This window comes from Pomacea canaliculata, linkage group LG6, assembly GCF_003073045.1.
Source record: "Pomacea canaliculata isolate SZHN2017 linkage group LG6, ASM307304v1, whole genome shotgun sequence".
Taxonomy (NCBI): domain Eukaryota; kingdom Metazoa; phylum Mollusca; class Gastropoda; order Architaenioglossa; family Ampullariidae; genus Pomacea; species Pomacea canaliculata.
This window is the reverse complement of record NC_037595.1, coordinates 6,133,650-6,161,443: the sequence shown is the minus strand read 5'-3', so window position 1 is coordinate 6,161,443 and position 27,794 is coordinate 6,133,650. Positions and strand designations below refer to the sequence as shown.

General features: G+C 35.8%; 4 protein-coding genes across 9 annotated transcripts; 2 read left to right on the top strand and 2 right to left on the bottom strand.

Annotated features, from left to right (window-relative positions):
- The first annotated feature begins 343 nt into the window (after positions 1–343).
- Positions 344–10,458, top strand: LOC112566187 (ATP-binding cassette sub-family B member 7, mitochondrial-like). The gene is made up of 15 exons (XM_025242193.1): positions 344–541; positions 742–819; positions 1,217–1,420; positions 1,570–1,699; positions 1,975–2,161; positions 2,636–2,717; positions 3,114–3,202; positions 3,974–4,061; positions 4,468–4,642; positions 5,273–5,430; positions 5,741–5,904; positions 6,307–6,436; positions 6,785–6,959; positions 7,181–7,284; positions 8,821–10,458. Exons 1-15 carry the CDS (start codon positions 380–382, stop codon positions 9,103–9,105), a joined length of 2,211 nt encoding a protein of 736 aa, XP_025097978.1. The 5' UTR covers positions 344–379; the 3' UTR covers positions 9,106–10,458.
- A 146-nt stretch (positions 10,459–10,604) lies between these two features.
- LOC112566188 (EEF1A lysine methyltransferase 1-like) lies at positions 10,605–14,014 on the bottom strand. Of its 2 annotated transcripts, none has more exons than XM_025242194.1 (5): positions 13,965–14,014; positions 13,194–13,349; positions 12,259–12,341; positions 11,665–11,942; positions 10,605–11,191 (listed from the first exon to the last, which is right to left on the bottom strand). In XM_025242194.1, the coding sequence occupies exons 2-5, from the start codon at positions 13,341–13,343 to the stop codon at positions 11,052–11,054; spliced, it is 651 nt and encodes a 216-aa protein (XP_025097979.1). In that variant the 5' UTR covers positions 13,344–13,349; positions 13,965–14,014; the 3' UTR covers positions 10,605–11,051. The 2 variants fall into 2 exon arrangements, with proteins under 2 accessions (XP_025097979.1, XP_025097980.1); XM_025242195.1 differs by lacking the exon at positions 13,965–14,014 and adding an exon at positions 13,752–13,871.
- Positions 14,015–14,033: 19 nt separating this feature from the next.
- On the top strand, positions 14,034–23,320 carry LOC112566185 (uncharacterized protein KIAA0895-like). Of its 5 annotated transcripts, none has more exons than XM_025242189.1 (8): positions 14,040–14,197; positions 16,117–16,578; positions 16,834–16,984; positions 17,226–17,394; positions 17,925–18,092; positions 18,715–18,995; positions 20,559–20,610; positions 21,669–23,320. In XM_025242189.1, exons 2-7 carry the CDS (start codon positions 16,193–16,195, stop codon positions 20,580–20,582), a joined length of 1,179 nt encoding a protein of 392 aa, XP_025097974.1. In that variant the 5' UTR covers positions 14,040–14,197; positions 16,117–16,192; the 3' UTR covers positions 20,583–20,610; positions 21,669–23,320. The 5 variants fall into 5 exon arrangements, with proteins under 5 accessions (XP_025097976.1, XP_025097974.1, XP_025097975.1 ...); XM_025242190.1 differs by lacking the exon at positions 21,669–23,320 and adding an exon at positions 21,343–21,638; XM_025242188.1 differs by lacking the exon at positions 20,559–20,610.
- LOC112566186 (ubiquinone biosynthesis O-methyltransferase, mitochondrial-like) lies at positions 22,936–27,780 on the bottom strand. Its single transcript, XM_025242192.1, has 5 exons — positions 27,513–27,780; positions 27,065–27,344; positions 26,049–26,291; positions 25,486–25,645; positions 22,936–24,965 (listed from the first exon to the last, which is right to left on the bottom strand). The coding sequence occupies exons 1-5, from the start codon at positions 27,737–27,739 to the stop codon at positions 24,850–24,852; spliced, it is 1,026 nt and encodes a 341-aa protein (XP_025097977.1). The 5' UTR covers positions 27,740–27,780; the 3' UTR covers positions 22,936–24,849.
- Between the last annotated feature and the right edge of the window lie 14 nt (positions 27,781–27,794).

Sequence of the window (27,794 nt, the reverse complement as noted above, 5' to 3'; positions counted from 1 at the left end):
ATAAGTTTCTACTAAAAAATGTAAATATAATTAAAATTTGAGCTGTCATTGCATACAGTAAATGACAGCGTTAAAACCATAACCCTTCGATCGCTTTTGTCGTACCAGCGCACGAAGTCTACTCGATCCTGTCACCAAAACAATAACTTATGGTCACCGGCTATGGTGCAGCAAAGCAGTTAAAATATCTGACTTTTTGTACCACAACAACACCACTGAGTCTTTTAGCAGGTCTTCAGATGCCACATGCAGAGAAAGAGAACGAGTGCCCGAGACGAGAGCTGAATCAGGACATCCCGCCTTTACTGTAGGCGCTAACCGCTGCGCCACCGGGCCGCCCCAGAGAGGGGAAGTAACTCTGTCACCATCTGTCGGCGACATGACCGAGGCGCTTGTTCGCTGCGGCTTGACAGTGACTGCGAATCGTTTACTTTTAAGGGATCCTGTGAGATGGGTATTCCACAAAAACTTTAGTTCCCTACAGCCACAATATCACCAGAAGCTTTTGAGATATCATCGCCCCATATGCGTGTCGAAGAAGGTCAGTAAGGAGATCGCACTGTCCTTCATTCAGCCTTCGCTAGTTCACAGTGGGATGAAGTCTGCAGCTGTTAATGCCAGACATGGCAAACTTTACACGATTCCAGTTATATGTACCTAGTAAGGATATTCAAACAGAAGTTATGATGTTAAACCTTACAGATCTTCAAATCAAATAAAATGTGCCAATATTTGTTTCAGAGCAAGCAACATGGGGACAGACGTGGACAAACAGAGGGGTGTAAAATTACTTTTGGAAAGACCTCGCTTTTCCAGAAAGTAGGTTGATAAATGAAATGGAATAGTTTGTGAAATAGAATATTGATGATTCATACATAGCACTAAATTCGATCAGAGTGTGACATTTCTGATTGAATACTTCTTTATTTCATTTTGTATCTTTTTATCTATGTTAATATAACTGAGTGGGATCATGACCCACAGTGGTATTTGTCATGAAATTTTTGCAGTACACCATTATAATGAATAAAGAAAAGTAAAAATTAACAGCTTCTTTTTGTGATATCATGGTGACAACAATCCAAGCACAATTTTTACAAATCAAATTATTCTTATGTTATAAAAGCTTTTACTTTTCGTTATTAATCATAATTTCTTGTTTATAGTATAAGAACAAAGTCATTAGGCATCATTAGTTTATCTAGTTAATTTTTAGGTATTTGGACGAGTGGTAACAAGGAGACAATGGCATCCTGGGGCATCAAATCTTACCCCACAAGAGCTTCAAGGGCTGTCAGATGCAAAAACTCCAAGTGGAAGGGAAATAGTTCAATCTATGTTCACCTACATCTGGCCAAAAGACAACTATGGAATCAAAGTCAGGGTTATAGCTGCCCTATCACTGCTGGTTGGATCAAAGGTAAGTAATTTCAAGTGGGATCCACTGCTGTTGTTTATGTGCTTAGTTTGTAGACATTTTTCATATTTTCTTTTTCTTAATATCTGCATTATTAAACAACAAGTACTTAATAAAGTGTGATTATTTTGGTGTTTTTTTCCTTCTTCCAGTTAGTCAATGTTCAAGTACCTTTCATCTTCAAGTATGGTGTGGACTATCTCAATGACACATCAAACTTTCTGAATCTTGCTGATCCTTCCAACACACTTTTTACAGCTGGCGTGGCTATTATGATTGGTTGTGAGTAGTGGCTTCATTCTTCTTTTACTTGGATGTCTAAGGCTTAAATTCTTCCAGTCCTAGCAACAGGGTCTCCAAAATATCAAGTACCTACATTAAATACAGGTGCAAAACATGCTTTCTCTAGATAGATATGTATAGAGTTTTGAAAACCATGTATACATCTAATTTTGAGTACAATGTGATGGAAAATTATGTTTTAACAGTTATGGGCTGTTTGAAATAAAATATAAGACAAATTTATATAAAAAGTGTCTTTTATTACCTGCATGTAGATGGTGTTGCAAGAGCAACAGCAGCTGGTTTCAATGAGCTTCGCAATGCTGTTTTTGGCAAAGTTGCACAAAGCTCCATCCGGCATTTGGCTCGGAATGTTTTCCTGCATCTACATTCGCTTGATCTCAACTTCCATTTGTCCCGACAGACAGGAGCTTTATCTAAAGCCATAGATCGAGGCACAAGGTCAGCACTGCACCTTTTACAAGATATATTTCTTGTTGCTTTCAAAGTGAACACAATAATGAAGAGAGCATTTTGTTTGCTTGAAAAGGTTTTTATAAGAAACCTGTGTGTATAGTGTGTGTGAATTTTGCAGTGAAAATGTCTAGCTACATGACTGTGTACAAGGGAACACAGATTGCTATTGGCAGATTCAACTTCACATGTGTCAGTGCAGTGTAGTTTTACAGTTTATAACACTTAAACAGTTTAAATAACTTTTAGACATATAATTACGCATAAACGATCCTCGGTAACTTGATCAAAATATAATTTAATTATTTCTGTTTATGTACTCCATTTCTGTTAAGGGAGCCCATCTATATTGATGTTAGAAATCAGTAACCTGCCAATGCAAAACTATATTTCTGGAAATTTCAACTCCATGGCAGCAAAGCAGAAAGCCCAAAATCTAATAGAATTTTAACATGCTTTCAGGGGAATCAACTTTGTTTTGAGTGCCTTGGTTTTCAATGTTGTACCAACATTATTTGAAGTGTCCCTTGTGACTGGTATCATGGTTAGTATGCACTCTTTCTCCATTACATTATTGCTATAGCAGTGATGATCAAGAAATATACTCTAGTAGGAAATGTAATTCAGAGAGTTGTCAGTATTATAGATATGTTATTAAATTAAGCAAAGCAAGAAATAAGCATAAATATGTACAATTACTGAGGGGATCACAAAATATTAATCTTGTAAGGTATAAAAAGAAAATGTAACAATATTTAAAAATGCACAACAGCTTAAAAAAATTGCAGTTTGATTCTACAATAGGAAAGGTTAACTCTTTATGACATTACTTTTGGATCCCATTTAGAAGGTAGCTTGGTACACATAGCTTTTTTTTCCTAGAGTTGAAAAAAAGTTTTCGTATGCTTCCATGCTCACAGAATTTAATGTCTGTGGACAGTACTACAAGTGTGGATTGCCATTTGCACTTGTCACTCTTGGCTGCATCACATCATACTCTGTGTTCACACTGCTCTTCACTCAGTGGCGGTAAGTAGTTTTGTTTAAATAATTTTTACTTGCTTCTCTGAACCTTCTACTGAACTAAAACAACACAGAATCTCTGTAGTATTTTTTTGAAAGAGTAATGCAAAAATTTGACATGAAGCATGAAAGTCAAGGTTTCTTTTGTGTTCACGACATTGAAATACATTTCTGTGGCCTAGCTGATTATTTTTCTTAGTCATTAAACTGTGCCTTGGGTGGTCATGAAATTTTTAATGATATATTTGGGGGTCTTTTTTAATGTGAAAGGAAAACATAGAATGAACAATTTCTTTTAATGTGTTAACCACCCCCAACAGTTCCATTCTTTTATCTTAGTTCTGTTGTGTTTGTCTACAACATGTTTATAGTCATTTGGGAGGCTGGTGATAAGTGAATAGGTTTGGTATTGTAAGTGTATTTTATGTCAATGCTACCAGGTTGAAATCTATGAGATGGACTTTATGTTGTTTTAGAAAAATGTTGAATTGAATGGAATGTGTCTTTACTGTGGTGTTACAAGACTGAGTTTTTCTTTGAAATTAATTTGGTTGGCATTCTGAGTGCTGGGGTTAATAGGGGAAGGGGAAGAATCATTGCATGAAAAATTTATAAAGGGGAGACTAGACAGTCTGGGGTTTTTTGGTTGTTTGGTTTGTTGTTGTTTTTTTTTTTAAGGGGTGGGGGGGGGGTTTAGGTGTTTTTGACAGATAGCAAGGATTTTATACCATGAAAATATGAAGTTGTGGATTTTTAAAAGTTATTATTATTCTTCAGCACCAAATTCCGGGTGATGATGAATAAAGCAGACTCTGAGGCAGGAAACAAAGCCATTGACTCTCTCATTAACTATGAGACTGTGAAGGTAAATTCTTTGATAAAATAGTATGAAGGAAAAAGTCTGGAATATACATTATCCTAGACTTTCCTTTAGATAATATTACTTACATGTTACTTTTCAAATTATAAGAATACATTTAAACTTTGTGCAGTCTGCCTTTGACAGATCTCCACTGGATTATATTTTTCAAATAAGTTGTGGAAACAGCTTAATGTTTAAAAATGCTCAGTGTACAAGATACCAAAGAATTTCTTTCTCCTTGAGAATTTTTTCTTTTTTCATTTTTATTTTATTTTGAGATTTGAAGTTTTTTCCATGAAAGATGAGTTGTCTAATTTTCAAGCACAGTGCATTTTCTAATAGAAGAAGTTTTTGTGAAACTCAGTATGTTATAGTTACTTCAAAGCTTCTTGCTTTTTGTTTATACCAGTATTTCAACAATGAGAAATATGAAGCAGACAAGTATGACGAGTGCTTAAAGAAGTATGAAGAGGCATCTCTGAAGACAACCACGAGTCTGGCAGCACTCAACTGGGGACAAAATGCCATCTTTAGTGCAGGCATAACTGCCGTCATGATCTTGGCTACTCAGAATATTATGGCAGGTGCATACATCAGCAGTTTCTGCATTGATTATTCTTAGGTGTTTATGTTGTCTTTGACACAATATCAAATCATTTACTGCAAGTGATGATAACTCAATTGGTACAGTAAGACTTACCATTTACATAAAGGAAATTAACATGTTATGAAATCAGCCTTAATGCAGACATAGTACTACACATGTAGGCAAAACATTTATCATATTGCTAAACAGATTTCGGCTGTTAGAAAAAATCTGTTGGAGCTAAGACTTGTTTATCATCCATTTAGGTTTTAAAGATTTCATAGTTAGTTTTGAAGGTAATTACCTAAGCTAAAAGTCCCATTTCTTAAACCATTGGTCACAACATAACTTGTCTTCTTTTATCACAGATTTAGATGTGAGTTTATCCTAGGGTATCATGATTGTTGTGCAAGGATGTTTATTCCAAAACTTTAAAACAATGGAAGAGAAAGACTTATGCAATAAATCTGCTTTGCTCCTACATTTACAAACATGGACAAAAGGTTTGTCCAGGAATGTGACATTTTGATTTTGATGCATTTCATTTTGTGGAGGCAGTTTCGTTGCCAGGAGTTATTAAGAACTGAGCAGGCTGAAATTTTAGAGTCTCTTTCAATGCAATGTGCAGGCACAATGACTGTGGGTGATCTTGTGATGGTGAATGGACTGCTGTTCCAGCTTTCCTTGCCACTCAACTTCCTGGGCTCAGTGTATCGTGAGGTGCGGCAGTCTCTCATTGACATGCAGACCATGTTTAGCCTCCTCAACCTTTCTACAAAAATTAAGGTATGCCTTGATGTAAATAAGCAACAGTATTGGTGTTTTACTGGAGAATTTGTTGTCATTTCCTTTTGTTAAAAAACTTGATTGTGGTGTTGCTGAGGTGTCTTATTCACCAATTATCTTTTACGTTTAGCTGATTGCGGAATTTGCAATCATATAAGTAGGTTAGAAATAGCATGATATTAGTTGAAGGCATGATAATAAAGTACCTTGTATATATGCCATCTTTCATTAGGATACTTAACAAAAGAATCATGTGGGTCCAAAATTGTGACTGGGCTTTGTCATTGGTTTGTCTTTGCATGAAGTGTAGAGTGCTGCAGATGCACCATTATTGAAGATTGGCCCTCAAGAATCCACAATCACATTTGAGGATGTTCACTTTGAGTATGTATCTGGCCAGAAGATACTTCAGGGTCTTTCCTTCACTGTGCCTTCAGGCAAGAAGATTGCCATTGTTGGTGGCAGTGGTTCGGGGTGAGCAAACATCATTTTTCATGCCAATCAGAAGAAAACCTATCTTGCAGATATTATCAGTGTAATGATTGAGCTCCTCTTTTGTATTTATGGACACATTGTGACACATATTCTGGATTATCTCAGGCTTTTTGAAAGATGTTTTCACAGTGTATTCCTAAGTGCTGTGTGCGGTTTTTTTCTAGTTGAATTTTGCTTTTTTTTTGTGCTTACAAATTTTGGTACAGGTTGTTTTGCTGCATTTGGAGGAGACCATGAGATTACAGTTCACCATAAAGCAGTCGTTTTTCTTGTCCAACTTTTGTGCAGTTTGTAGAAAGTCCTTAGGTTGTCCTTTAATGAGATTCTTGTATTTTCTAACTGAAAATTTTAAAAATTTACTATGAAAATGCTGTCACTCAGGAAATCCACAGTTGTTCGACTGTTGTATCGATTCTATGACCCTCAAGCTGGAAGAATCTTAATAAATGGACAAGACATTTCTCAAGTTGATCTCAACAGCCTGCGGAAAGCAGTGGGTGTAGTGCCACAGGTGGGATTTGATATCTTGTATACTTCAAATTTCAAACTCAAAACTGCAATGTTTGAGATTCTTTTATTGTTAGAAGAGCTGTTAATATCTTACATGAGCTTAACACAGGGCTTCTGCTTACGCAAAAATTTGCGTACAGTACGCATTAAAAGTTCGGAGGACCCCTTCAATTTTCGTCAATGGGGTCCCCTTCAAATTTGGGCGAAGAACAGGGACCCCTTAAAAATCTGAAGAAGGGGTCCCTGGGACCCCAAAGAATTTAGCCTTAGCAGAAGCCCTGTTAACATATCACAGATCAATAGATTTTGACAGAATAGTAAAAGATCTGTTTTTTTCTCTCCCTGTAAGGACTGTGTTTTGTTCCACGACACAGTATATCACAACATCTTGTATGGCGATCTCAAGAAATCTGAACAGGATGTTTACAGGGCAGCTGAAATGGCAGAAATTCATGATGCAATCATGACACGTTTTCCACTCAAGTACCAAACACAAGTTGGTGAACGAGGACTGAAGCTGTCAGGTAACCCACAAGATCTTATTTTCCTTTTAGTGAGCTGCTCGGATGCACAGCCTTCATTTACCTACAGGTTATAGTGAACTGTTCATGTACACAGCATTTATTTTACATGTTTATGCATTCTCTCACAGGCATATGCATTTCCCCTACACATAGACTCTCTCTCTGCCCCTCTTCCATTTAGAAAGTGCATTATTGTGATGAAACTTTTTATCGTTTATCAGGTGGTGAGAAACAGCGCATTGCCATTGCTCGAGCAATTATGAAAGACCCAAATATCCTCGTGTATGATGAAGCAACATCTTCCTTAGACACAATTACGGAACAGGTACAACTGTATTTCTTGTGTCATCTTCATTCTACATTTTCCACCTTTTATTGGCCTGCATTATTTTTTCCCTCAAACCTTGCTCCCACATAAATCAAATCAAACTTTATTGTCTGAGGAAGTCCAAGACAGAAAATTTTCTTTTGGTCACAAACCCAACCACATATACCAACATAATATGAGTGTATATACATAATGGGCAGACATACGTACCCATACAGGACATACAACACACACGCATACCTACACCTTCTCACACATACATGTGAACCTCCTAAGGAGGATGCCAGCCCTACAAGTCCTTGTGCCTTTTATTTAGGATGGTGATGGCTGCTGGCATGAAGGACCTCTAGTAGACAGTTTTTTGCGCACATTCCACTTTGTAGTGACTACCTGAGGGCAACAGCTGAAATTTGGGATGGAGAAGAAGAAAAGCAGTATTTTATGCAGGATATGATACTTTGCAGATACTGCATCCAACTACTATACTTTAACTTTAAAATGGAATTAAACGTTAGTTTGAGCATATGAGAAATTATACTTTAAAGTTTTTTAATCATGCCATGTAATACACTGAAAAATTTTGAGTATAAATCAACAATAACATATGGACACAGGATTTTTAGTTATTGTGCAGCATAACAATGGAATTCTCTCCCTTTCCCTATCTGCCACCTAGCCACTATTGAATCCTCAAACGTGCATAACAGTTTCCATTCTGTTGGTACTAGCGCATGTTCCCAGATCTTGTGTAGGAGGGGGTGTAAAATTTTTGCTGTTGTTTCTGGGTCAGCCTTTAATGCTTATGGGGTATGCCATCTGTGTCTGCTGCTTTGGCACTTTTCATGCTTTTGATAGCTTTGATGATTTCTGTCTTAGTGGGAGAGATGGTGTTGGCGTGAAGTAGTTCAGTTGCTGGTGGTATGTTAGGTTAGGATGGTGGATGAAGTTGATTCAGAATCTCTTCAAAGTGTTCCATCCAGCAGTCTCTTTGTCCTGCATCATTTGTTATGGTCTTGCAATCTTTTTCTTTCACTGGCTTGTTTGGGTTAATGTTCCTGCCTGACAAAGTTCATGTTATTTTGTATAGTCGCTTCATGTTTCCCTGGATAGCTGCTGTCTCTGCTTCCTCTGTCAGTTCATGGGTGAAGCGTCTCTTGTCCTTCCTGACAGACCTCTTCACTTGGCAGTTGGCTTCCCAGTATTCAGCTCTGAGACCTTCCTTCTCTTGCTGGTGTTGACTCTGGTTGACCCTTTCTTGATTCAAGATTGACCTGGGCAAAGATTGAATCTTGAATTTTTTTGTTAATACTGTTGTTTATTCTCATGCAGTTCATATGTTACTTATGTTTGTTTTCCTGTCCCACATATGCTGTCCATGTTTCGTTCTTGCTCTTAGGCACTAAAAGCATGCTCCTTAAGTGTAAGTATGCACTTTACAAATTTTGCATTTATTGTTATTATACAGGCTGCAAAAATTTTCATGTAATGAACTGGAGGATTCCTACATCTTAACATCTATCTTTTTTTTTTCAGAATATTTTGCAAGCACTTCGAAGAGTGACAAAGGGTCGAACAACCATTGTGATCGCTCACCGCCTGTCAACTGTGGTTGATTCTGATGAAATTCTTGTGTTGAAGGACGGTGCTGTTGCTGAGCGAGGAACACACTACTCACTGATGGCTAATCCTGTCAGCCTGTACTCAGAGCTCTGGCGAAAGCAGAGTTCTGTGCCCCTAGTAGATGAAAATATCCATGCAAATAACAACTACAAAGATGTTGTCATTGATGAGAAAAGCTCTATACCTCATTCTCATTAGTGAAAAATGGGGATGATGAGTAAAAGATTGTGCATTCAGTGAAGTAAAAAAGACCATCTGTAATTATATTATGAAAATAGAAAATTTAACAAATTTCAGTCACATCTGGTGATATTAGATTTATAAGTTAATATGTTGATTTCAAGAGACAGTTTTTAATTTCTAGATATTTGCTCCTTTAGATAGGGCACATTGTTTTCTTTTTAATAGGTAGGTTACTGTCCACATGCACACACAGACATACATATATGCGTACAGACTGCAGGTACTAGAATTTGGAGGGAAGCACTAAAGAGTGAATGGTGAATCTTATAGCACATGCATAAACAGTAAGAAATATTCAGTATGTTAAGCCTTGCTCATTATTTTAATTGTTTGGGGTTTGATATGCAGTCTTTTTTTCTTGTGTCAACCAGGTTTTATTTCTATAATTTTTAAGAATTTAAGTCTTTCATCTAACAAGTGTAAAACATTTTGTTAATGTTCAGAATGAAGATAAAATGTTTGCTTGTACTTAAATGGCAACTGTAATCCGTAAAATGTTATTGTATATTTAAAATTATTTGCTATGTGATCCAAAACTCCTAAAAACCACACCTAGGGAATCAATAATTTAAGCATATTGACATAAATGTTACTTTTGAAGTTAAAGAGTGGTACACCAGTTTGGGTTTGATGGTTTTTTCCCTAAAGCAATAAAAAAATAATTTTAAAAAACCATTCTTGTTAAATCTAAATGTTTGGATTCATGAAGATTTCTTTTTAAATACTACCAAATAACTCCATAGTGGATTTATCTGTCCTTTAAAACAGTACAGTTTGTCTTTTATCATTAAAATGTACTTTTACAGTTTCAGACAATAAGTACAAGAAGTTCTTAACTCTTTTAATTGCTTTAATTACATCAGATGTGGAAACAAGCGTCACAAAATACCAGGTGGAAAGATATCCCACAATGTAACCATATAATCTTATCAAATAATTGTACAGAAACATATTGCAGTTTGCAACATACATTTCAAGCTGTTGTATTTAGATGAAACATAATTACTGTCATTTAATCATTTAACTATAACTGACAGAAGCATTTGGATGTAAACTTGCCTGAGAACAAGAAATCAAAAATGCTTGTTTCTTCTATTTTGCCATTCCCTCCTTAACAGGAAATAGACTTTAAGAGAAATAAATATGATTGGATTTTACAGGCAGCAGTTCCTTTCTTTCTAATATTGATCACTCAAGTGAAAAGTATTTTAAAATTGTAAAACTTTCATAATAGCTTAATTCTCAATCATTCATGTATCACCACCCCTGGGTCCATACGGAAAGAAATAAAGGCTGTTTCATAAAGTATGCATTTTTTTTTATAATTTTGCGCAATATTTTTGTTTGAAGACTGTTGCATTATTCCTATCATTTTCATTATTTATTTTCACTCCAATTAGAAGACCATTCGTTGTTTTCCCGTTTTGTAGCCATGGAGCAGTTCAGCATCGAGCAATGCATTCTTATTGTGAAAACTCATTACAAAACAGGGAGTGCTACAATCAGAAACTGATTATGCTTCATGGTGGCGACCAAGAATGGGCTCTGAGGTCACACCTTGCGAAAGCCGGCCAACAATTTAACAAGACAAGCTCTGGGCTGGAACCCACAGGGAAGGCGCAGGGTTGGGAGACCCAGACAGACATGGAGGAGATCGGTCCACAGCGAGGTGGAGGCAACTGGCATGACATGGTCCCAACTGGAAAGGGACACCCTGAATTGGGTCTGATGGCATGGTGTGGTTGCAGCCCTATACACCACTGGGGGTGATTAGAAATAAAATGAAGTTGTTTCCCCTCACTTAAAATTATGTGGTCCATTGTTTCTTGTGCCTGAAAACAAAGTGGTGTCTAGCTAATTTGTTTTATTCTTTATTTACAACCAACAGCTCTCTTGCAATTTTAGCAATCTTGGCTGAGAAGTTGAGTATTATAGTTTGTGAAACACCGGAACTCATTCTGAAGACCATTTGAATGTGTAGGTCGAAAAGGTTGAGGTTTAACTCCCAATAATCTTTCAGCAACGTCTGCCATTACTGCACCTGTACAGAAAATATTTTTTTTAATCTCTTTGTGAGCTCTCTCCAAAATCAAAGATTTTGTTTATTCTTAAAAAGACAAAAACACTTTGCATGATCTTGCTAATCTGAATCATGTTCTCAGGTTCAGAAAATTTACCTTAGGAAACTAGAGACTGGTCTAAAGAGAAGGGCCTGAATGTATCAAAGTTCAGACACAGCAGAAGCCAAATAGTTTTTACGATAAAACTCTGGAAAATTAATTATCAAATAATACATTAATTAAATTTCAGAAATTACCTTTTTGAGTAATTGCGGTGCCATACAAACCTAATCAAAGAAACACCAAGAAAGAGCTTGATGCAGAGCTTGTAGCTACACTACAGTCTTCCATCCTCTTGCAGTTTCACCCTTCATAAGACAAATTTTGTGTAACAATCTCTTTCATGAGAACCATTCAATAAAATAATGCTTAACTGATATTCTGGTATTTTTACCTGTACAGATAATAATTTTTTCCTTCATAAGGTACTTGACAGTCATGGCTGTTTTGCACAAACATTCTTCTGACAGGAAGGGTGGATCCGCAATGACTATATCAAAGCTGTTTTTAAAATCTGCTGGCAGACGCAACGGTTCCTTGTAGTCATAGAACACAAAGTCTTCGCCGAATACTTTGAACCGCTCATCATACTCCAGGCAGTAGACTGTAACCCCCTCTGGTTTTAGTTCTCTTATTCGTTTATATGCAGTTGGTGAACTAACACATGCTATCCTGAAAATTCAAATTCATTCATTTCAAAGGAGCTTGTTTGGGTTTCATAAAAATAATAAGATAAATATGTGATAATCTAATTTCTTCTGCACAAACATGAATGCATTCCTATTGCGACACTGCTATCAAGAAATAACAGTTCAGGACTAGAAGAACTGAAAGTTATAAAAACACACATGCATTCCATTTCAAAAACAACGACAAATTATCTAAACATACATGAGATCATCATGCCCCAAAAAATAAAATGTAATTATCACCTTAACAAAATATATGGTTGTCTCATACACTTGCAATATTACTGTAACTTTCATACCTTCCATTTTCCCCAGCCAAGATCAAGGCCTCTTTTGCAAGTCTGTTGGCAGTTTCACTGCTGTACCAGAATTGACTCAATTGCTGAAAGAAAAATGGGAATGCCATTTTTCAACATGCTGATTATGGCCATTAAACTTTAATTTTTTATGATGGCTGATCAAATTGTGTTACTTATCGAACACAAGAGATTTCTGCAAATGAAAGTGATAATGGCTTGGAAGAGGTTTGAACATGGTTCTGTGCCAAAATACTCCATATCTGATATATTTTCCTACCCTCTTGTTTTAATAATAAAGAGACTAAATTTCAATGTTGTACAAGTCACTAAAACAGCCAAATATGCAATTTGTAATATATATTTACAAGCAAACATAAATCAGTTTTCCATCGTTGACACTGGCTGAGGTATTTTATCCCTTAGCAATGTTTGCAGAAGTTTAGTAAACTTCTTTCTCCCTCGAGAATGCCATAATTAAGCAAGGACTCTTCTTGTTAGATTTTCATTTATGTCTAATATTTCTAGATTATGAAGCTCTTATGAGTAAGCATATCTGATCAAAATATTTTAACTTGAAAAAAAAAAAATCTAAAAACAGAAACAAATGTTCCCATACACTCTAAAAAATATATAACTGCATTAAATAGCTTAATAAATAAGAAACCAGTAGAATTTGTATAAGAATATAAATAGGAAACGATAAGGATAAGAAATGTTAACTTGGGAAAAAATTCCCAAACATGGCCTCACATCTTCGGTTATATAGTTACAACAATATGATACCATGAAGAAAATTAGACCTACTTTAAAAAGAACTACTACAACAGTAAGCCTAAAAGACATATTCAAATATCAATGTAATGTATGACAGTTTAGATATACTTTTATTTTTCGTTGACTGGAAGGAATTCTCTTGGTACACAAAGTATACATACCCAGTTTTCTTGTGGTGCAAAATCGTGCAGGTTTCCTGTCAGTGCTTCCGTAAAATTCTGCTCTGCAGCTGCTTGTTCACTATAGAACTCTTGCAGTGCTGCCAGAGCGTGCTCAGATAACTGTGGCACTTCATCATCCGATTCACTCATATTCCTCTGTGTAAATAAAAATTATTTATTCAACACCGCTGGTTACATGCTCTAATCATCTTTTTTTTTAAAGAATTCATGTAAGATAAACGACATGACACACATTTAACTCTCTCGCAATTTTTTTCAACTCTCATAATTTAATTTTAATTTTATTAAAAGTAGCTGAGTTGTTCTTATAATCAAGGCGCATCCCCAAGACATTCATAATACTAGTATAATACTATAATACTAGTATAATACTAGTATAACAACCCAGAAAGTGAGAAACAAAAATCCGGACTGACCCCTTCATATAGACAAGAAAATACAAAGGAAAAAGTGAATTTTAAGGGATATTTTGAAAGCTAATATTGAAGAGTAATCAATAACGTGGGAGGGAAACGAATTGCGAAATTAAGTCCCTACCCGAAGAACGAACGATAATCATGCATGAATGGCGTGTGTTTTTGCTGAAGAATTCTAGATAAAAGGATGAGCAGGCAGAGCTTGTTAATTGATTTATAACCCTATTGCTTTCGGGTTTTTACTATTTTATTCTTAAACCCTAAATATATCTCTGTGTTGTCTCTTTAACCTGAGACAGATGAGGCAATTTGCAAAATCTTTTTCTGAACATACCCTTATGCTGCACAAGTACCGTCCCTTGAGCGCGGGAGTAGTCTCCCTGTCAAAGCGGGGGGGGGTCCGAGCTCCATGGATATAACTAACAGACATTTAAACATGGCGGCCCAGTGAAACTCTCCAGCCACACGCTGGCCAAATGCGAGCTAATTCTTTCTGTGTCCCTGTCTAGTCTTTTTCTCAAGTAGGAAAGAGAGACAGAACATATCTGAATGCTGTTCTCCATTAAGGTGAGCTGGAAACGCGAACTTTATTGATTAAAATTCCCACAACATGGAGTATCTACTTAATTCTCATTAGTTTATCCGGTCGTCCGTTAAGTTGATGATATCTACGCTTATGTGGCGTTAACATGACGGCCTGTTTTTGGAAGCAGCAAGGATTGAAACTGCGATTGCCTAAAAATTCATTGACTACAGATCTAGGGCTATTACATATTGGGGATTTTATCACATATATACAGTGCAAACTCCGTGATATCTATCGTATCTACAGCTAGTTCTCCTGACAGTTTTGTAGTAGTTGTAGTACTAGTAGTAATTAGGGCAGTTCTCAAACAGTCTAGGCAGTATACGGCCTTTTTTTACGTTTTATGCATTTTTTTATTAGTTGGCATGAGTGAATGCTGGTTAATCATACTCATGACAAATTTCTCAAAAGAGTCTTTAAAGTGTTATAGTATTTAGTGAAAATTTAATACTAGTGTGTCATTCTAACATTTTATCCTTCTTAGGTAAAAAAAAATTCTTTTGTCTGTACAGCAGTGCTTAGTAAAGATCTTCCCTTCTGAGTTCTGCATTGTGTTGTTACTGTCTCAGTAAAAAATGGATGTTTGTCAATGACATCAGGGCTGTTGTAAATTGTTTTGTATTTGACTTGAATCACATTTAAACTGCTGTTCTATCTAAGTCTTTTTGTCTTATGGTATTTCTGGCATTCTTTCAGTAATCGTATCACCCATCTCTGAAATTTTTCTCTTGATACTGACCACCCCGACTTGTAGAATGGATGTTGAATAGCATTTGCATACTTTAAATGAGTTTTATGAAACCTTTGAAAAAAAGTATGCACATCAAGATATTTAAAGGGTATACCAAAATACCAGCTTACCTTAGCTGTCACTTTCTGGATGTGAGCATTAAACATCAGACCATTATTAAGTGTAACACCTATTTTGTTTTCTTTATTAAATATTTGAGTTTCACAGTTAATGTCCTTTTCTCTCATTATATACTTATGTCTAAACATTTTTTTTTATCCACATTAATGCATTAATGTACATTTTGAATAATATGACTTGTTGAAAAATAACAGTCTGATAAATTCTGTAATTGGATAATATCATTTTGGAGGATGCTGCTATTTTATGCATTATTGTATAGTTTGGCATCATCAGCAAATATGTTGCAAGTAATGACAGGCAAATCATTTATGTATGTAGTAAATAAAATTGGAAGTACATGTTTACTTCCTTGCAGGATATTACATAAAACTCTGCTTCTTCTTGACTTTTCTCTGCCAATTCTGACTTGTTGCACCTTGCCTGAGAGCAGTGAATCCACCTTAGCAGATTTATGCAGATTCCTATTGTTTGTTGCATAATATACTCATTTTAAAAAGACATAGTTTGACTATTGTATCTTAAATTTTAAACGATTTCAGTCTTGACCACAGACTGTAATTAAACTGGACTGCTGGCAGTCTGCCTACAAATGATTCAAAATCGTCAGTCATCTTTCATGAAGAGTAGCCCCTCTTGTCAGGTATTAGCAAGCTCTCTTTCAAAGCCAATGTTTGGACTTTTGGAACTATAGTCTGAATGATAGACTTTGCCAAAATTTGTAATGTCAACAGCATACTTACTAGAAGTTTCTTGCTTTATTATTTCTTTCTTTACAGCAAAATTCATCAGTCTCTATAAATACAACAGACCATAGAGCTTAAGATTGCATACTTCTGTCAGCATGAGTTTGCATCTTCTCTTGCTCTTTATGTTGATGCTGAGACCAGAAACTCATTGTCTAAATCCTTCTTCTAAAAAAAATGGAAAATCTGTCTGCCAGCAGTCCATTCCAAATAAAGACTTTGCCTTTACTTTAAAATGGAGATTTTCCGCTGTGTTTATTTTGCTTGTAATTTCTTTATTCAGTACTTTCCCATCGTTTCGAGATCTTGCTGTCTTGCTGTGCCACTATAAAGTACTAGTGGCTGCTGTAACCAAGGAGATGAAAACCAAAGCTTATGAAACCCCTACTGTGAAAATAGAGGGGAGGTCAGGAGGTTACACACTAATAGAGAAAACACAGAACCTTCAAGAGCAGAAGGAGAGTTTCCTGAGGAATGGTACAACACCAACATTTTATCATCATGAACATATGAAGCAGAATCCACCTGGAAAGTCAGCAGAGATCCGCTTTGATCTTCTGGGAGAAGCAGAATTCATCCTAAATAAAGTTAAGCAGCATTATGGCAATGGCGAAAGATTCCTTAATCATATGTTCGGCCCATACATTTCACAGGAACAAGCCAATAACATATTAATGGACTATATTAGGGAAAATTCACTTCAAGAATCTTTAAATGTCTACTGGTCAAACAACATGACCTGCAGGTGGAGTATTATTAGGATATGTTTCACCTGTATTGCCTTTGTAAAATGTATTATTTATTAAACATTAATCTTTCATTTCTTAGTTTTTAATCTGACACTCAAGGCTACTCAAACATCCCCACAATATATCAACACAGTGCTGTAAAGCATTTATCTTGACCTGTGCTTATACAGTGAAGTCAAGTTTGCACACACATTGCAAGATAATGTTGTTTTCTGTGGGGCATGGGGTATCTGGGGACTATACTGTTGCAGTGCTCGAATGGTGTGGTCAGGATATCGAATGAAACTGAACAGACCTGAATTTCGTCGTTATGCTTTATGGATTAATGGATCGAATGAAAATCCATTTCTTCGCACAAAAGGCATGCTCTGCCTTCTTGATCACGAAATCGGCACACATTTTGTATCCTTGGCAATAATTTGTTGAGTGGTTGCTCCAGCTTGCAATTTGAATGCTGCCTGTCTATCCACTGGCCTCTAAGACAGATTTGTCCATCACATAATTCAAATTGTTATACTTTCAGTGGTTTGTTTTTTCTTTTTTTTGCGTGAACACGTTTAAAATTCAGCCATTAAACCTTATCATCTTCCAGGAGAAACATTAATTTGATGCTTGTCCTATTTCCTTAATTATTTCTCTACAGCTACGAACATACAATGATGGTCTACAGCCTTGGTATTCGGACAGGGGGCGTTTTGGATTGCGTAATGCACAAGCTTTAGAGAGTATGTGTTCAGAAGAGGGCTTAGCTGCAATCAACACTGCAATTAGGTCAAGAGAGCCATACCTGTGGCTGAATGCTTTGAAATACTGTAAGTTTAAAATACACCATCAAAATATGTTTTGTCAACCTGACACAAATTGAAAATTCTTGAACTATTACCTGTAATATTGTGAGAGTGGGTTCATTTTGTTAACAATTTGAAATTTTCCCCTGTGATCTATAAAAGCTTATAATTCACTCAATATATCACATTCTTTGAACCAATGAGACTCATTGTGAATCATTAATAAGAAGTAAAACTCTCTTTACAGGGTTCACCTCAGAAATATAGGTATTTTTTTATCTAAGGTACACGATCGTCAAATAACCTATAAAAACATCAGCTGTTATTTTATATTTGTGGGTCATCTATTTCAGCAGCTATTTTATACCCCTTTTTTTCCACTTTATTATAATTTCTGTAGACCAATACATTTTTATGAAATATATTCTTGAATCAGAAAATCTTTCTAGTTTATACTGTATACAGTAAATTGATGCTCCAAGGCTGTCACAAGTAAAGCAATCCATAAATTATCCATTACATTTTTGCTACAACTTATGCCATACTTATTACAGATGCCGCTTGCAAGTCGACTGAGTTCAATTTTACAGAGCTATTTGATCATCTGGAAAGGTTTTTACAGAATCCTGAACAAAGATGGAAGATGGTAATGCGTATCAAAAAGGGCCTGGAAAATCCCAATGACTTAGGTGGTCATGGTGGAGACCAATGCTACTTTGAAGGCAATTCTTCCTTAATTGAGCACAATTTATTCCCACAAGGGCCTGTTGCAAAGAGTCTTTTGAATCCTTTAGATTGTCCAGGGAGGGCTTTGTCAGAAGTAAAATTTACTTGTGGTTTTATTGTTGACCCCCAGATTAAGAAGTATGGATAATCAATGTAGAGGTACAATAGTTAAATACGTTTTATGTATTTCTGTTTCTAGAGATGTTAGCTGTGAACAGTATATTGAATTGACACTTCGCACATACATTGCACTTTAGCATTGTACATTTTCTTGGATGACAAAACACCACTGTAAAAAATACCTGCTGATTCAAAAAAGCATTTTAAAGAAATGTCACTCTACATTTTTCCTTTTGTCATCTTTTCTTTTCTCTGCCCCAAATATTTTAGATAATTAAGATAGTTTAAGGTATAACTGAAAGACAAATAGCATGCAGCCTTCAAGAAAAAATTTATTTACTGGTTTAAAGCTTGTTGAACCAGTTGATCACAGGGTTAAATAAATCTCACCATCTTTGAAATGATAATCAAAAACATATGTGTATCTCCAGATCAAAGAGAATATTGAATACATTCATAGTGAATATGTACACTGTATGAAATACACTTCTGCTGCAGGTGCAGTGAAAATCTTGCGCAACCTGGATGCAATTGACTTTACAGTTCTGATGAGCGGGAAGATCTGCTATGATGAGGTATCTCGGATTAAGCGTGTGGTTCGCAGAGAGCTCATAAAGCTCCCGGTCTTCATGCACAACATGAAGGAGTACTTGAGAAAGCTGCAAAAAATGAAGGTGCTGAATGGCCTTAACCTCTCTCATCCTCACTATCCAGTCCCCAATTCCTACTTTCTGCGTCAAAAGGTGATTGAAAGCCAAAAGAATCCCGTTTCTCGAAAGGTGAGCATAGAATCCAAAACAACAAGTCTTTCAGATAACTCTGACATTTCTAGCCAAGGATCTTTGATTCATGTGTTCATGAGCAGCCCAGAAGAAGAGAGCACTGAGAGCTCTGATGCTGGAGACCAAAAACATTCTAGTAGCAGCTCTGCCAACAAAACTGAAAGTGACTAGGAGATTAGGGAACTCAGAATCTTGACAAGCAGCTCAGTGATAATGTGATTGTCACACACAGCAGATCGACCAACTGTCATCCCTATTAACTCATGATTTGTCCTCTTTTCATGCCCAGCAGCAACCACAAACAAAAAGAGGAGAAGCCCTAAAGGGAGAAAATCAGGCAGGGTCAGCACATTCAGTGGAGCCAGCATATGATCATAGGTCGCTGGTCTCATATAGCAGTTCCAGTAAAGGTTTGGAATCCCGCAGCTTTCAGATAGTCAGGTCTTTCCATCAGGTGTTGCTAGTTTTGTTACTCCATAAGGATCACTTTATATTCCCCTTGGCTAAAAATGGAATTCAGAGAGCATTAATCACCTCAGCTTGCCTTCCCTTTTCAAAAGACAGAGAAATTCATCTCACATCTTCTTGCCAGCTCAGCATTCAGAACTAGTTCTGAAGCATTTTAAATTTTGTAATGGGTCCTCCAGCTTTATAGACTTCACAAAGCACATGAGCATGAAGCATAAGACGAAACACCACAGTGAGAAGAGAACTGAAACAAGCCCATAAACCCTTATCATGCTTGGAGAATTGTAAGATCATGCAAAGAAATATCTGTTTAGCAGAAAGAAAACACCTTGGATGACTTTCTTTCATTGTGCAAGCTTTCAAGAAACCAAGGCCAGACTTCCATGAAACCAAGCTTAGCCCTGCAAGTTAATGAAATTAAAAATAAGAGTACAAGTTTTCAGACAGTTATGTTGATGCTAGGTTTCCTACCATTTACACTGCCATTGCTAGGTCTGCTCTTGAACATGCAAAAGCTCTTGTAGCTCAGAGAGAAAAATAAAACTTGGCCAGAAAATTAAAACCTTTCACTGCATATGTATCAGCGAAAAAAAAAATTTGCAGTGAGATGATTAAAGTGTTCCATAACATATGTTTGTTAATCTACTTTTTGCTTTTTTTATGCGTGGCTGCTCAATTATTTTTAAAAAAAATAGTTTAACTGTTGAAATCCTACATCTAATCTCTGTTTAAATTATAAGTGAGCAATCTAAAACCTAATTGTGCATTAAAAGACTGAGTGTGTAAGTTGTGAAAATTGTTCATTTTATTTTCAATACACACGAATACCTGTAGGGCCTGTTTGTCCTTGGAAATAGTATTTTCCTTTATGGAAAGAAGAAATGCTTACGTAGCTATCAACAGGACCAGTTTTACACAAAATATCTGTATAATTATATTGAAGTGTTTGTGCCTGTATACATGCACATGCAGGGGTATCTTCATGTGCATGAAATATATCCTGCCATGTTTTAAATATAAAGCATACACATATGTTAATGTGAACTACCTCTTACTAATGCTTTATTGCAATGTGGATGTCTTTCCTTTCAGTTCCCTGTTTGCTGGCCTCTGTAAGATAAGAAAATCAATTGTCTCAAAACGGGTTTGAATAATTTTCTTTTCTTTTGTTTCTTCAATTGCAAATATAGAATGGCTAGAATGCTTATTTTAATCATAAATTATGCATATAATTAACTCATTTGTTGATTTGCAAAGTTACCTTGTAATCTTGATTTCTTGAGTAGATGCAGTAGCTGCCTTTTATTTAAACGCAAATAGACTGCCTATAGTTGCTTATTTCCATCATAAATGATGCTGATCGACAGAGGGGTTGTGTTATATTATTTTAGCAATGTCAAGCTACTGGTCATGCAAATAAAAATTCTTAGTGAAAGGACAATGCTTTATTATACAGCGAACATGGCAAATTTAGTCTTACCTCCAAACCTTCTAAACAAAAAAAAAAAAAACCAAAAATGTTCTTAAGATAGGGATTAGGGTAGATAGAAAATAATCTTCACTCAGGATTAGATCATAAGAATACTACTTCACCGAGTAAGAGTCAAGAGTAAAGTGATAACAACTAACAGCTATTGTACACATTGTTTTAAAGGCTACCCACATTCTAACATGAAATTAAGCTTAAGACTCCTTTCCCTCATTTTTCATATTTGCCCGTTGATCTACGTGACGCTTTTTGTCTAATGTTTATCAGTTCATCTTTTACGATATTTGCTATGTTTGTGAATGGATTTCTGTGTCTGCACCACTTTTCATCTTCTCTTGTGCCATTTAATTTCTAATGTCACATCTGTGCCATCTTGCCATTACTTAGATTTGAGATCTGCGTATTGGCAGTGTCGACTTCAAACTCTGACTGCCTTCCTGCAGCTGCTTCACAATGTCGAGCTGTCACAGCAAGCTTTGCATGGAGTACAGACCAGTCTGCAATGATTGACATCATGTACCTCCAGGAAGCTCGATCAGTGAAATATACCACTCACACTAATGTTGCTGTTGCTGAAAAAGGCCAACTTTTTTTTGAGATCTTTGACCTGACTTGTCAAGTTCATAGGTTCAAGAGTGATAAGAGGCTAAAGAGAGACAAAAGTCATTGAAGACAAATCAGTAACAAAACAATGTGCTTGTTCCAAATTTCAGCTGATTCTCCACCAGCAAGTAAGCCTTACAACATCACCTTCCCATCACTGTTAGAAAACAAAGGGAAACTCACTCATAACCTAGATGAATTATCATCATCAGAAGTGGTCATCATGCAGTTTGACAGTGTGGCCTGTGCCACCATAGACGTAGATAGATCTGGAGTCATCAAAAGCTTGTAGCTCACAGACAAAAACATACTTTTTGCTCAGATTTTAGAAATTAGCTTGAGTAAATTAAATGCACTCATTTGCAAATAATTTTGGACTTGGGCTACCTTTATACAATAATTTTCATTACAGAAAACCTAATAGGGAGTTGCTCTTTATTTCATGACTGAAATGATTATGTCATCAAAACAGTGGCATTTTTTCATTCTAGAAACATGTACATCACTTACATTTCTCTTTTTCGTAAGCTATTTATTTAAGATAAATGCATATAATATTCAGTTAAAATAATTCTTTTCTTTTTACTAGCATCTGGGTAACATTAAATAATGGTCAATGGCCAATAAAAAATTTTATGAATGACTTGGTATCAGATTTCAAATGTTACAATCTTGTCCTCCCCCTTTTCTAGCACATGGTTGTCTTTTTGGTAATATGAGTGGGGGGAAAATTCTACATTTTCAGTGATATCAGACCTTTAGAACAGTACCATATTGTGCATTTAGACATGAAAGAGCTTTATTGAATTTAAACATTTTAGCATGCATGGGATTAGGATTACAGCTTAGGTTAGGGTTAGTTTTTCTACTGTTACAAATACTTTAGATATCATTTATCCTCAGGAAGATTCTTCTATATTATATAGTATACATTTTTTAAATTATAAGGTTTAAATTGAAAAGATCTCATCTTTGTGACAGCCTAATGTGTTTCATTGACACAATGTTTTTGTGGAGCAAAAATCTTTTGCACAAAACTTAATGAGAAAAAGCAGTATTTGAGGAGCATTTAGGAGCAAGTTATGCACTGTACTTTACTGGGAAAAGGACAAAGAATAAGACTTAACAAAATAAGAATGTCTAGTCATAAAGTTTACCTCTTCCAAGTTTCTTATTCATACACTGAGTGTATGTGGTTTTTCAACTGAAGTGCTTTGTCAGCTTATACATGACTGTACAAGAGAAGATTTCTTCAAGAATTTTGTACCCAAGAAAATATTGTTTGTAATTGTGAGCATATTATATGAGACCAAAGTAAGCAGGTCACAGACTGGCATTTATTTACATTTATTTATATCAGTTCTAAATTTTTTTAAAAAATCATTTGATATATATATATTTAAACACAAGCAGCACTGGTCTTGCTAGAAATGAGCACAAATCAAATGTTTTGCATACTTTCAAGAGATACCAAAGACAGTCGTTGAAATACTGAAAATCTTGATATGTTGTGTTATAATGTGCCACAGTGCCAAAATGTTATGTGATGTACAACCACAAGAACTATGGATTGTTTATTGTTGTTTACATGTTTTTAAGGTTCAGCTGTAACTAATGTGATCAAGTTTAAGAGCATTACTCATGTTTTGTTCATTTCAAAGGTGTTTTTGATAGTGAATAATGATCCAATGTAATGAACAAAAGTGTCTTTTTGAATTTTAATATTTTTTAATAATCAATCAAATAAACATTTAAAGATAAACTTTTGTGCTTCTCTGGTATACTGTGTGCAATCTCAAATAAGAAATAACACTTCTGAAAATAAGAACCATTTAACAAAACATCTTTTATGACTTGTATTATTTGAAAACTAATTTCACTAATCAGCTGTTGTAATGTGAGGAAAAATTAATTTTCAAAGCCTTTAAAAATTTATACTAGTGTACATCACCTGCCCTCTCTATCCTGCCCATGCATAACACCTCACCAAAAAAAAAATAAAAAAAAATCGAGGCATATTCTTGCTAACACACATTTAACAAACCTTATATGTGTTAATTCATTACTACCAATAGCTTGACAAATGCTACATGGAGAAGGTGGGGTGCTGGACAGTCTGAGGGGAAAGGAAACATGTCTGCTGGCTTGTCTTACACCTAGCGTCCACCATTCATGTATTTACTCAACCACTTCGCATGTCCGCAGACTCTCGCAGTCACCTACCTTTCAATTGCATGCACAAGCAAGAAACAACATACAGCAGTTTACGGTAGAAAAAAATTATGATTATTACAAAATCAAAAGTAAGCACACAATGGTTTTATATACATCAAAATTCATAAGACTCGGCACACATGCAGGAGTCTTTCATAGACATCCAACTAAATCCCCAAGAATAATAAAAGTTTGCTTCTGCAGTCCTGAGCAGTAAGCTCACATTAGATGAAATGATTCCCTCTGACAATAAATGAATATTTATGTAGTGCTTATTCACACTCCCACAGAGCATGCTCTTAGCACTTACAACAGGAATGAGACATGGACAACATAAAGGGATGTAAGAATAAAGAACAGTACTGATGACAAATAGAAGACAAGTATATAAAACACACAGAGGAACTGAGCAACAAGAACTGAGAAAATCATGATCCTGTAAAGAAAAGAAAGTAGGAAAGCATCAAAAGAGGAGAAGTGGGAGGGTGAAAAGGAAAAGCATCGTGTGGACTGCATTAGGAGTAATACTCAAGTACAAGGTGTGTTTTCAGTGTGGATTTGAAGGACAATTGTAGATAGGTGGCAGATCTGGAAAGGGAAAGAGAAATATCCAGTGACTGTATGTTATTGTTCTGGTGACAGGAATAGTTGGATACAGTCATCAGACAAAGAAATTCTCGCCGAGATGTAGGGGAAGTGAAGTTCAAAGAAATAGGCCAGGATCCAGCAAAGATGTGTGATACATGTGTGAGTGAAAGAGAATGGTTTTAGGGGATATACACTCTTACTGTTAACATCAGTATTTGTAAATTTTCTTAATTCAAAACATGCATGTCATGATACATGATTAAACCTTCTCTCTGTTAAAATAAAACATCAAAATATATCATTGGCTGCATTATGTTGTAGTTGATAACCATTAAATTGTTCAAAAGTGAATTTCTTTCAAGTTCTTTCTTGGTTTACATGAATGTTTCAACATTTTCAAATTATTGCAGACCCTTAGATGCATCACACACCCCTCGTGCACTTCACCAGTAGAGTCACCATCATTTTCATTACATTTCATGCCAGATTTCATGAGGACTTCACAGCATGAATTGCATAGTTTATGCTGGTGTCATTGACCCAAGACCATCTCTTTGTCAGAGGATTGTACATCATTCCATGCAGCAACCTTGTTGAAAATTTGTCTGAAAATCAGATAGACAGTATTTCCACTTAAACTTTTATTAAGGTGGCACAATAATCATACATGCAACAGAATTTGTAAATTGCACTTCCCTATGTGGATGTGAGCTCACCATGCTGCACACAAAAGACTACTAAAAAGATGACAATCAACACAATATAACATATACAACAGCAAATGGATGACACAATTGCCAACATGAATCAAGCGCGTGGATGAAAATTAAAAACTAAGGAATGAGCAAATTAGTACATTTGATTATGCAAGACAAGCAGTTCAAAGAGAAAGGGAAAAAGAATTCCAGTGAGGACTGAGAATAAGCCTTGGTCAAATTTCTCCTTTCTGATATATAAGCACAAAGAGGATGCAAACACAAGCGGACTGAAGAGACCAACTAGGGTAGAAAGGCCTTAGTAACTCAGATAGGCATATCGAGGTGACACCATAGAGTATGATAAGAACAATACCACAAAACACAGAAAATGAACAATAAAGGAATGTATGACTCTCTTATTACTCACTTTTACTTAATAAGAACTGAAGATCTGTTGGAGATATAAACTTGTTCCAGTCATGAGTACCAGGGGGAACAAGACGTAGCAAAGTTTCTGCTCCATACACACCAAGGGCAAGGGACAGTAACGTTTTATTCAGGGTGGTGATGAAGATTGAACCCCCCGGCTGAAAATCATACAATCCTTTGAATAGTATGTAAGTTGTATTGAAATCTCAAACTACTTTTTCTGATCTCATCCAAAATGGCATGAATGAAAAAAAATGTTGAAGATTCTAATTTATAATCTCAGTCCTAAGAAGCCATGGTTCTATATGAACCAAAAAGGTAATATTTAAAAATTATGTTGTCTTCTAAAAAATTTTCCACTTGCAAACAAAGCAAATGCACAAACATCCTTGAGCTGAGGTTAAACAAATTCTCACATGTACTAAAAAGTATTCAACGTATCAATAATACATATGTACATATAAATCATGTTATTTGGCAAATAATACCCATACTAGCCAATCTCCCTTCCTATGCTGATAATCTGAGTTGTCAATACAGTTATTGTAAACATCATCTTACCTTTACAAGCTGGCAACATGATCTTATAAAAGTTGATGCATCAGCGACATGTTCAACAACCTCAGAAGCAATAACAGCATCAAAGCTTTCCTCTTCTGTAGGGACCAAATCTTCCACAGCAGCCTGAATGTATTTGATGTTTTGTGCCAGTTTTTGATCATGCATGATATGTGCTTGTGCAGTCTTTATATTTTCTTCAGATGCATCCACTCCAATTACAAATGCACCAAGACGAGCTAGGGGCTAAATGATGATAAACATGAAAGAGTTTGCACATGAAAATAGGCACAACAAATATAGCTGTAAAAACATAAAAATATGTGTACTGAATAAACATAACTGTGGTTAATTTTGATGTAAACTTGTGAAGTTCTTTCTTTATCTCCCACAGGGGTTAGAGGTTTGGCCATGTTGACTGCGATGGATATAAAAAAATGGATTTAGGGGACACGAAGGCAATACTTTTGACTAAGCTCATCTTGCTTCGGTAATTTCAAGACCTCTTTTCTGCAGCTACAATTGTCTGAGATAAAGTTCAAACATGAAGGAAGGTATATATATATATGTTTTAGAAATAGTATTTAAGAATTTGGTTCCAACAATGTTGTGTGTCAACAATTTACAGTCAAAGAAATCTGAGATACATCTCCTCATGCATGCATTATTAACATTTTGAACTATGGTTAACTTCAATTAGCTCAAAAAGTCAGTAGACAAAAGAGCCACAACTACTCAAACTTTGGTTCTGTGGTAATGTGGCCAGTTATGAAGATACTAATCCAAACCTATATTCTGGTACTATATGTTTTCAGATAAATAAAAGCAAGCAGAAATGTACCGCAAGTGGTGACTCGTTTTGTAGAGATGTATATGTCTAAAGTATATAGATGCAAGCCTAAGTCGTTCCACTAGTCTACTCATTGCATCCAGACTGCTTGAAAGTTTCTTTGTCTGATGCAACCACATAAGCAGAATATATATATATACACCTTAACCTTGAATGCCACAATATTCACCTCTGTCAGAATTCCACCGCCACTGCCAACATCTAAAATTTTATTGCCCTCGAGTGGGTGTGTGGCTTTTATTTTGGAGTCTGAGGCATCCTGCCGAACGCTAACCAGTGCATCTCGAATGAGAGGAACGCGAAGTTCGTTCATGGTGTGCAAAGCCTCAAACTCCCCTGATTCGTCCCACCACAGCTCTGCCAGTTTTGAGAATTTGTTTACTTCTTCTTCACTTATTGTAGTCTGCGCTATTGGTCGCTGAAATTTGTTGGCGTTTATATCTGACGACCTGGAGAAAGTAGGAAAGCTATCAACAAAACTTAAAAATTCTTATCAGGAACATTCACAAAAAGTAATGATAAAAGAATACTTTTAATGCACCATAAGACCCGGAAAAGTAAATGTTTGAATAAATCTGGAAAACTGTAATATACATATGATGGCATGTATAGCATACCTTTGGAGTAAGACGCTCGTTGACAAAGCTCGATAACAGATTTCTTGTAGTAACTGCGTTGAATGATGTTGGCAGGTCGTATGTCTGACATTAGAGAAAATAATTTTAACTTTAAAAATCATACTTGGTCTTAGAGAGTGGATACTTCTTATACATTTTTGAGCCATCGTATATAGAAGACTTTTCTGCTTTTGAACAACTCCCACACATGACCGACAAAGTAACATGTTGGTCGTCCTTGTAACCAACCGGAAGCAGCAGACGACTTGCAGGAAGATGCTT

Coding starts and splice junctions, on each gene's coding strand:
- LOC112566188 (XM_025242194.1), bottom strand. CDS start 13,343: ATGAGTGAATCGGATGATGAAGTGCCACAGTTATCTGAGCACGCTCTG. Junction 12,342..13,193: donor TTGCACCACAAGAAAACTGG/GTATGTATACTT, acceptor TTTTTCTTTCAG/CAATTGAGTCAATTCTGGTA. Junction 11,192..11,664: donor AAAAATTATTATCTGTACAG/GTAAAAATACCA, acceptor TTTTCTGTACAG/GTGCAGTAATGGCAGACGTT.
- LOC112566187 (XM_025242193.1), top strand. CDS start 380: ATGACCGAGGCGCTTGTTCGCTGCGGCTTGACAGTGACTGCGAATCGT. Junction 820..1,216: donor AGACCTCGCTTTTCCAGAAA/GTAGGTTGATAA, acceptor GTTAATTTTTAG/GTATTTGGACGAGTGGTAAC. Junction 4,062..4,467: donor TTAACTATGAGACTGTGAAG/GTAAATTCTTTG, acceptor TGTTTATACCAG/TATTTCAACAATGAGAAATA.
- LOC112566185 (XM_025242187.1), top strand. CDS start 16,193: ATGAAAACCAAAGCTTATGAAACCCCTACTGTGAAAATAGAGGGGAGG. Junction 16,579..16,833: donor TCAAACAACATGACCTGCAG/GTGGAGTATTAT, acceptor ATACTGTTGCAG/TGCTCGAATGGTGTGGTCAG. Junction 18,093..18,714: donor AGACCAATGCTACTTTGAAG/GCAATTCTTCCT, acceptor CTTCTGCTGCAG/GTGCAGTGAAAATCTTGCGC.
- LOC112566186 (XM_025242192.1), bottom strand. CDS start 27,739: ATGTTACTTTGTCGGTCATGTGTGGGAGTTGTTCAAAAGCAGAAAAGT. Junction 27,345..27,512: donor ACGAGCGTCTTACTCCAAAG/GTATGCTATACA, acceptor TACTTTCTCCAG/GTCGTCAGATATAAACGCCA. Junction 24,966..25,485: donor TCAGTTCTTATTAAGTAAAA/GTGAGTAATAAG, acceptor TCTGATTTTCAG/ACAAATTTTCAACAAGGTTG.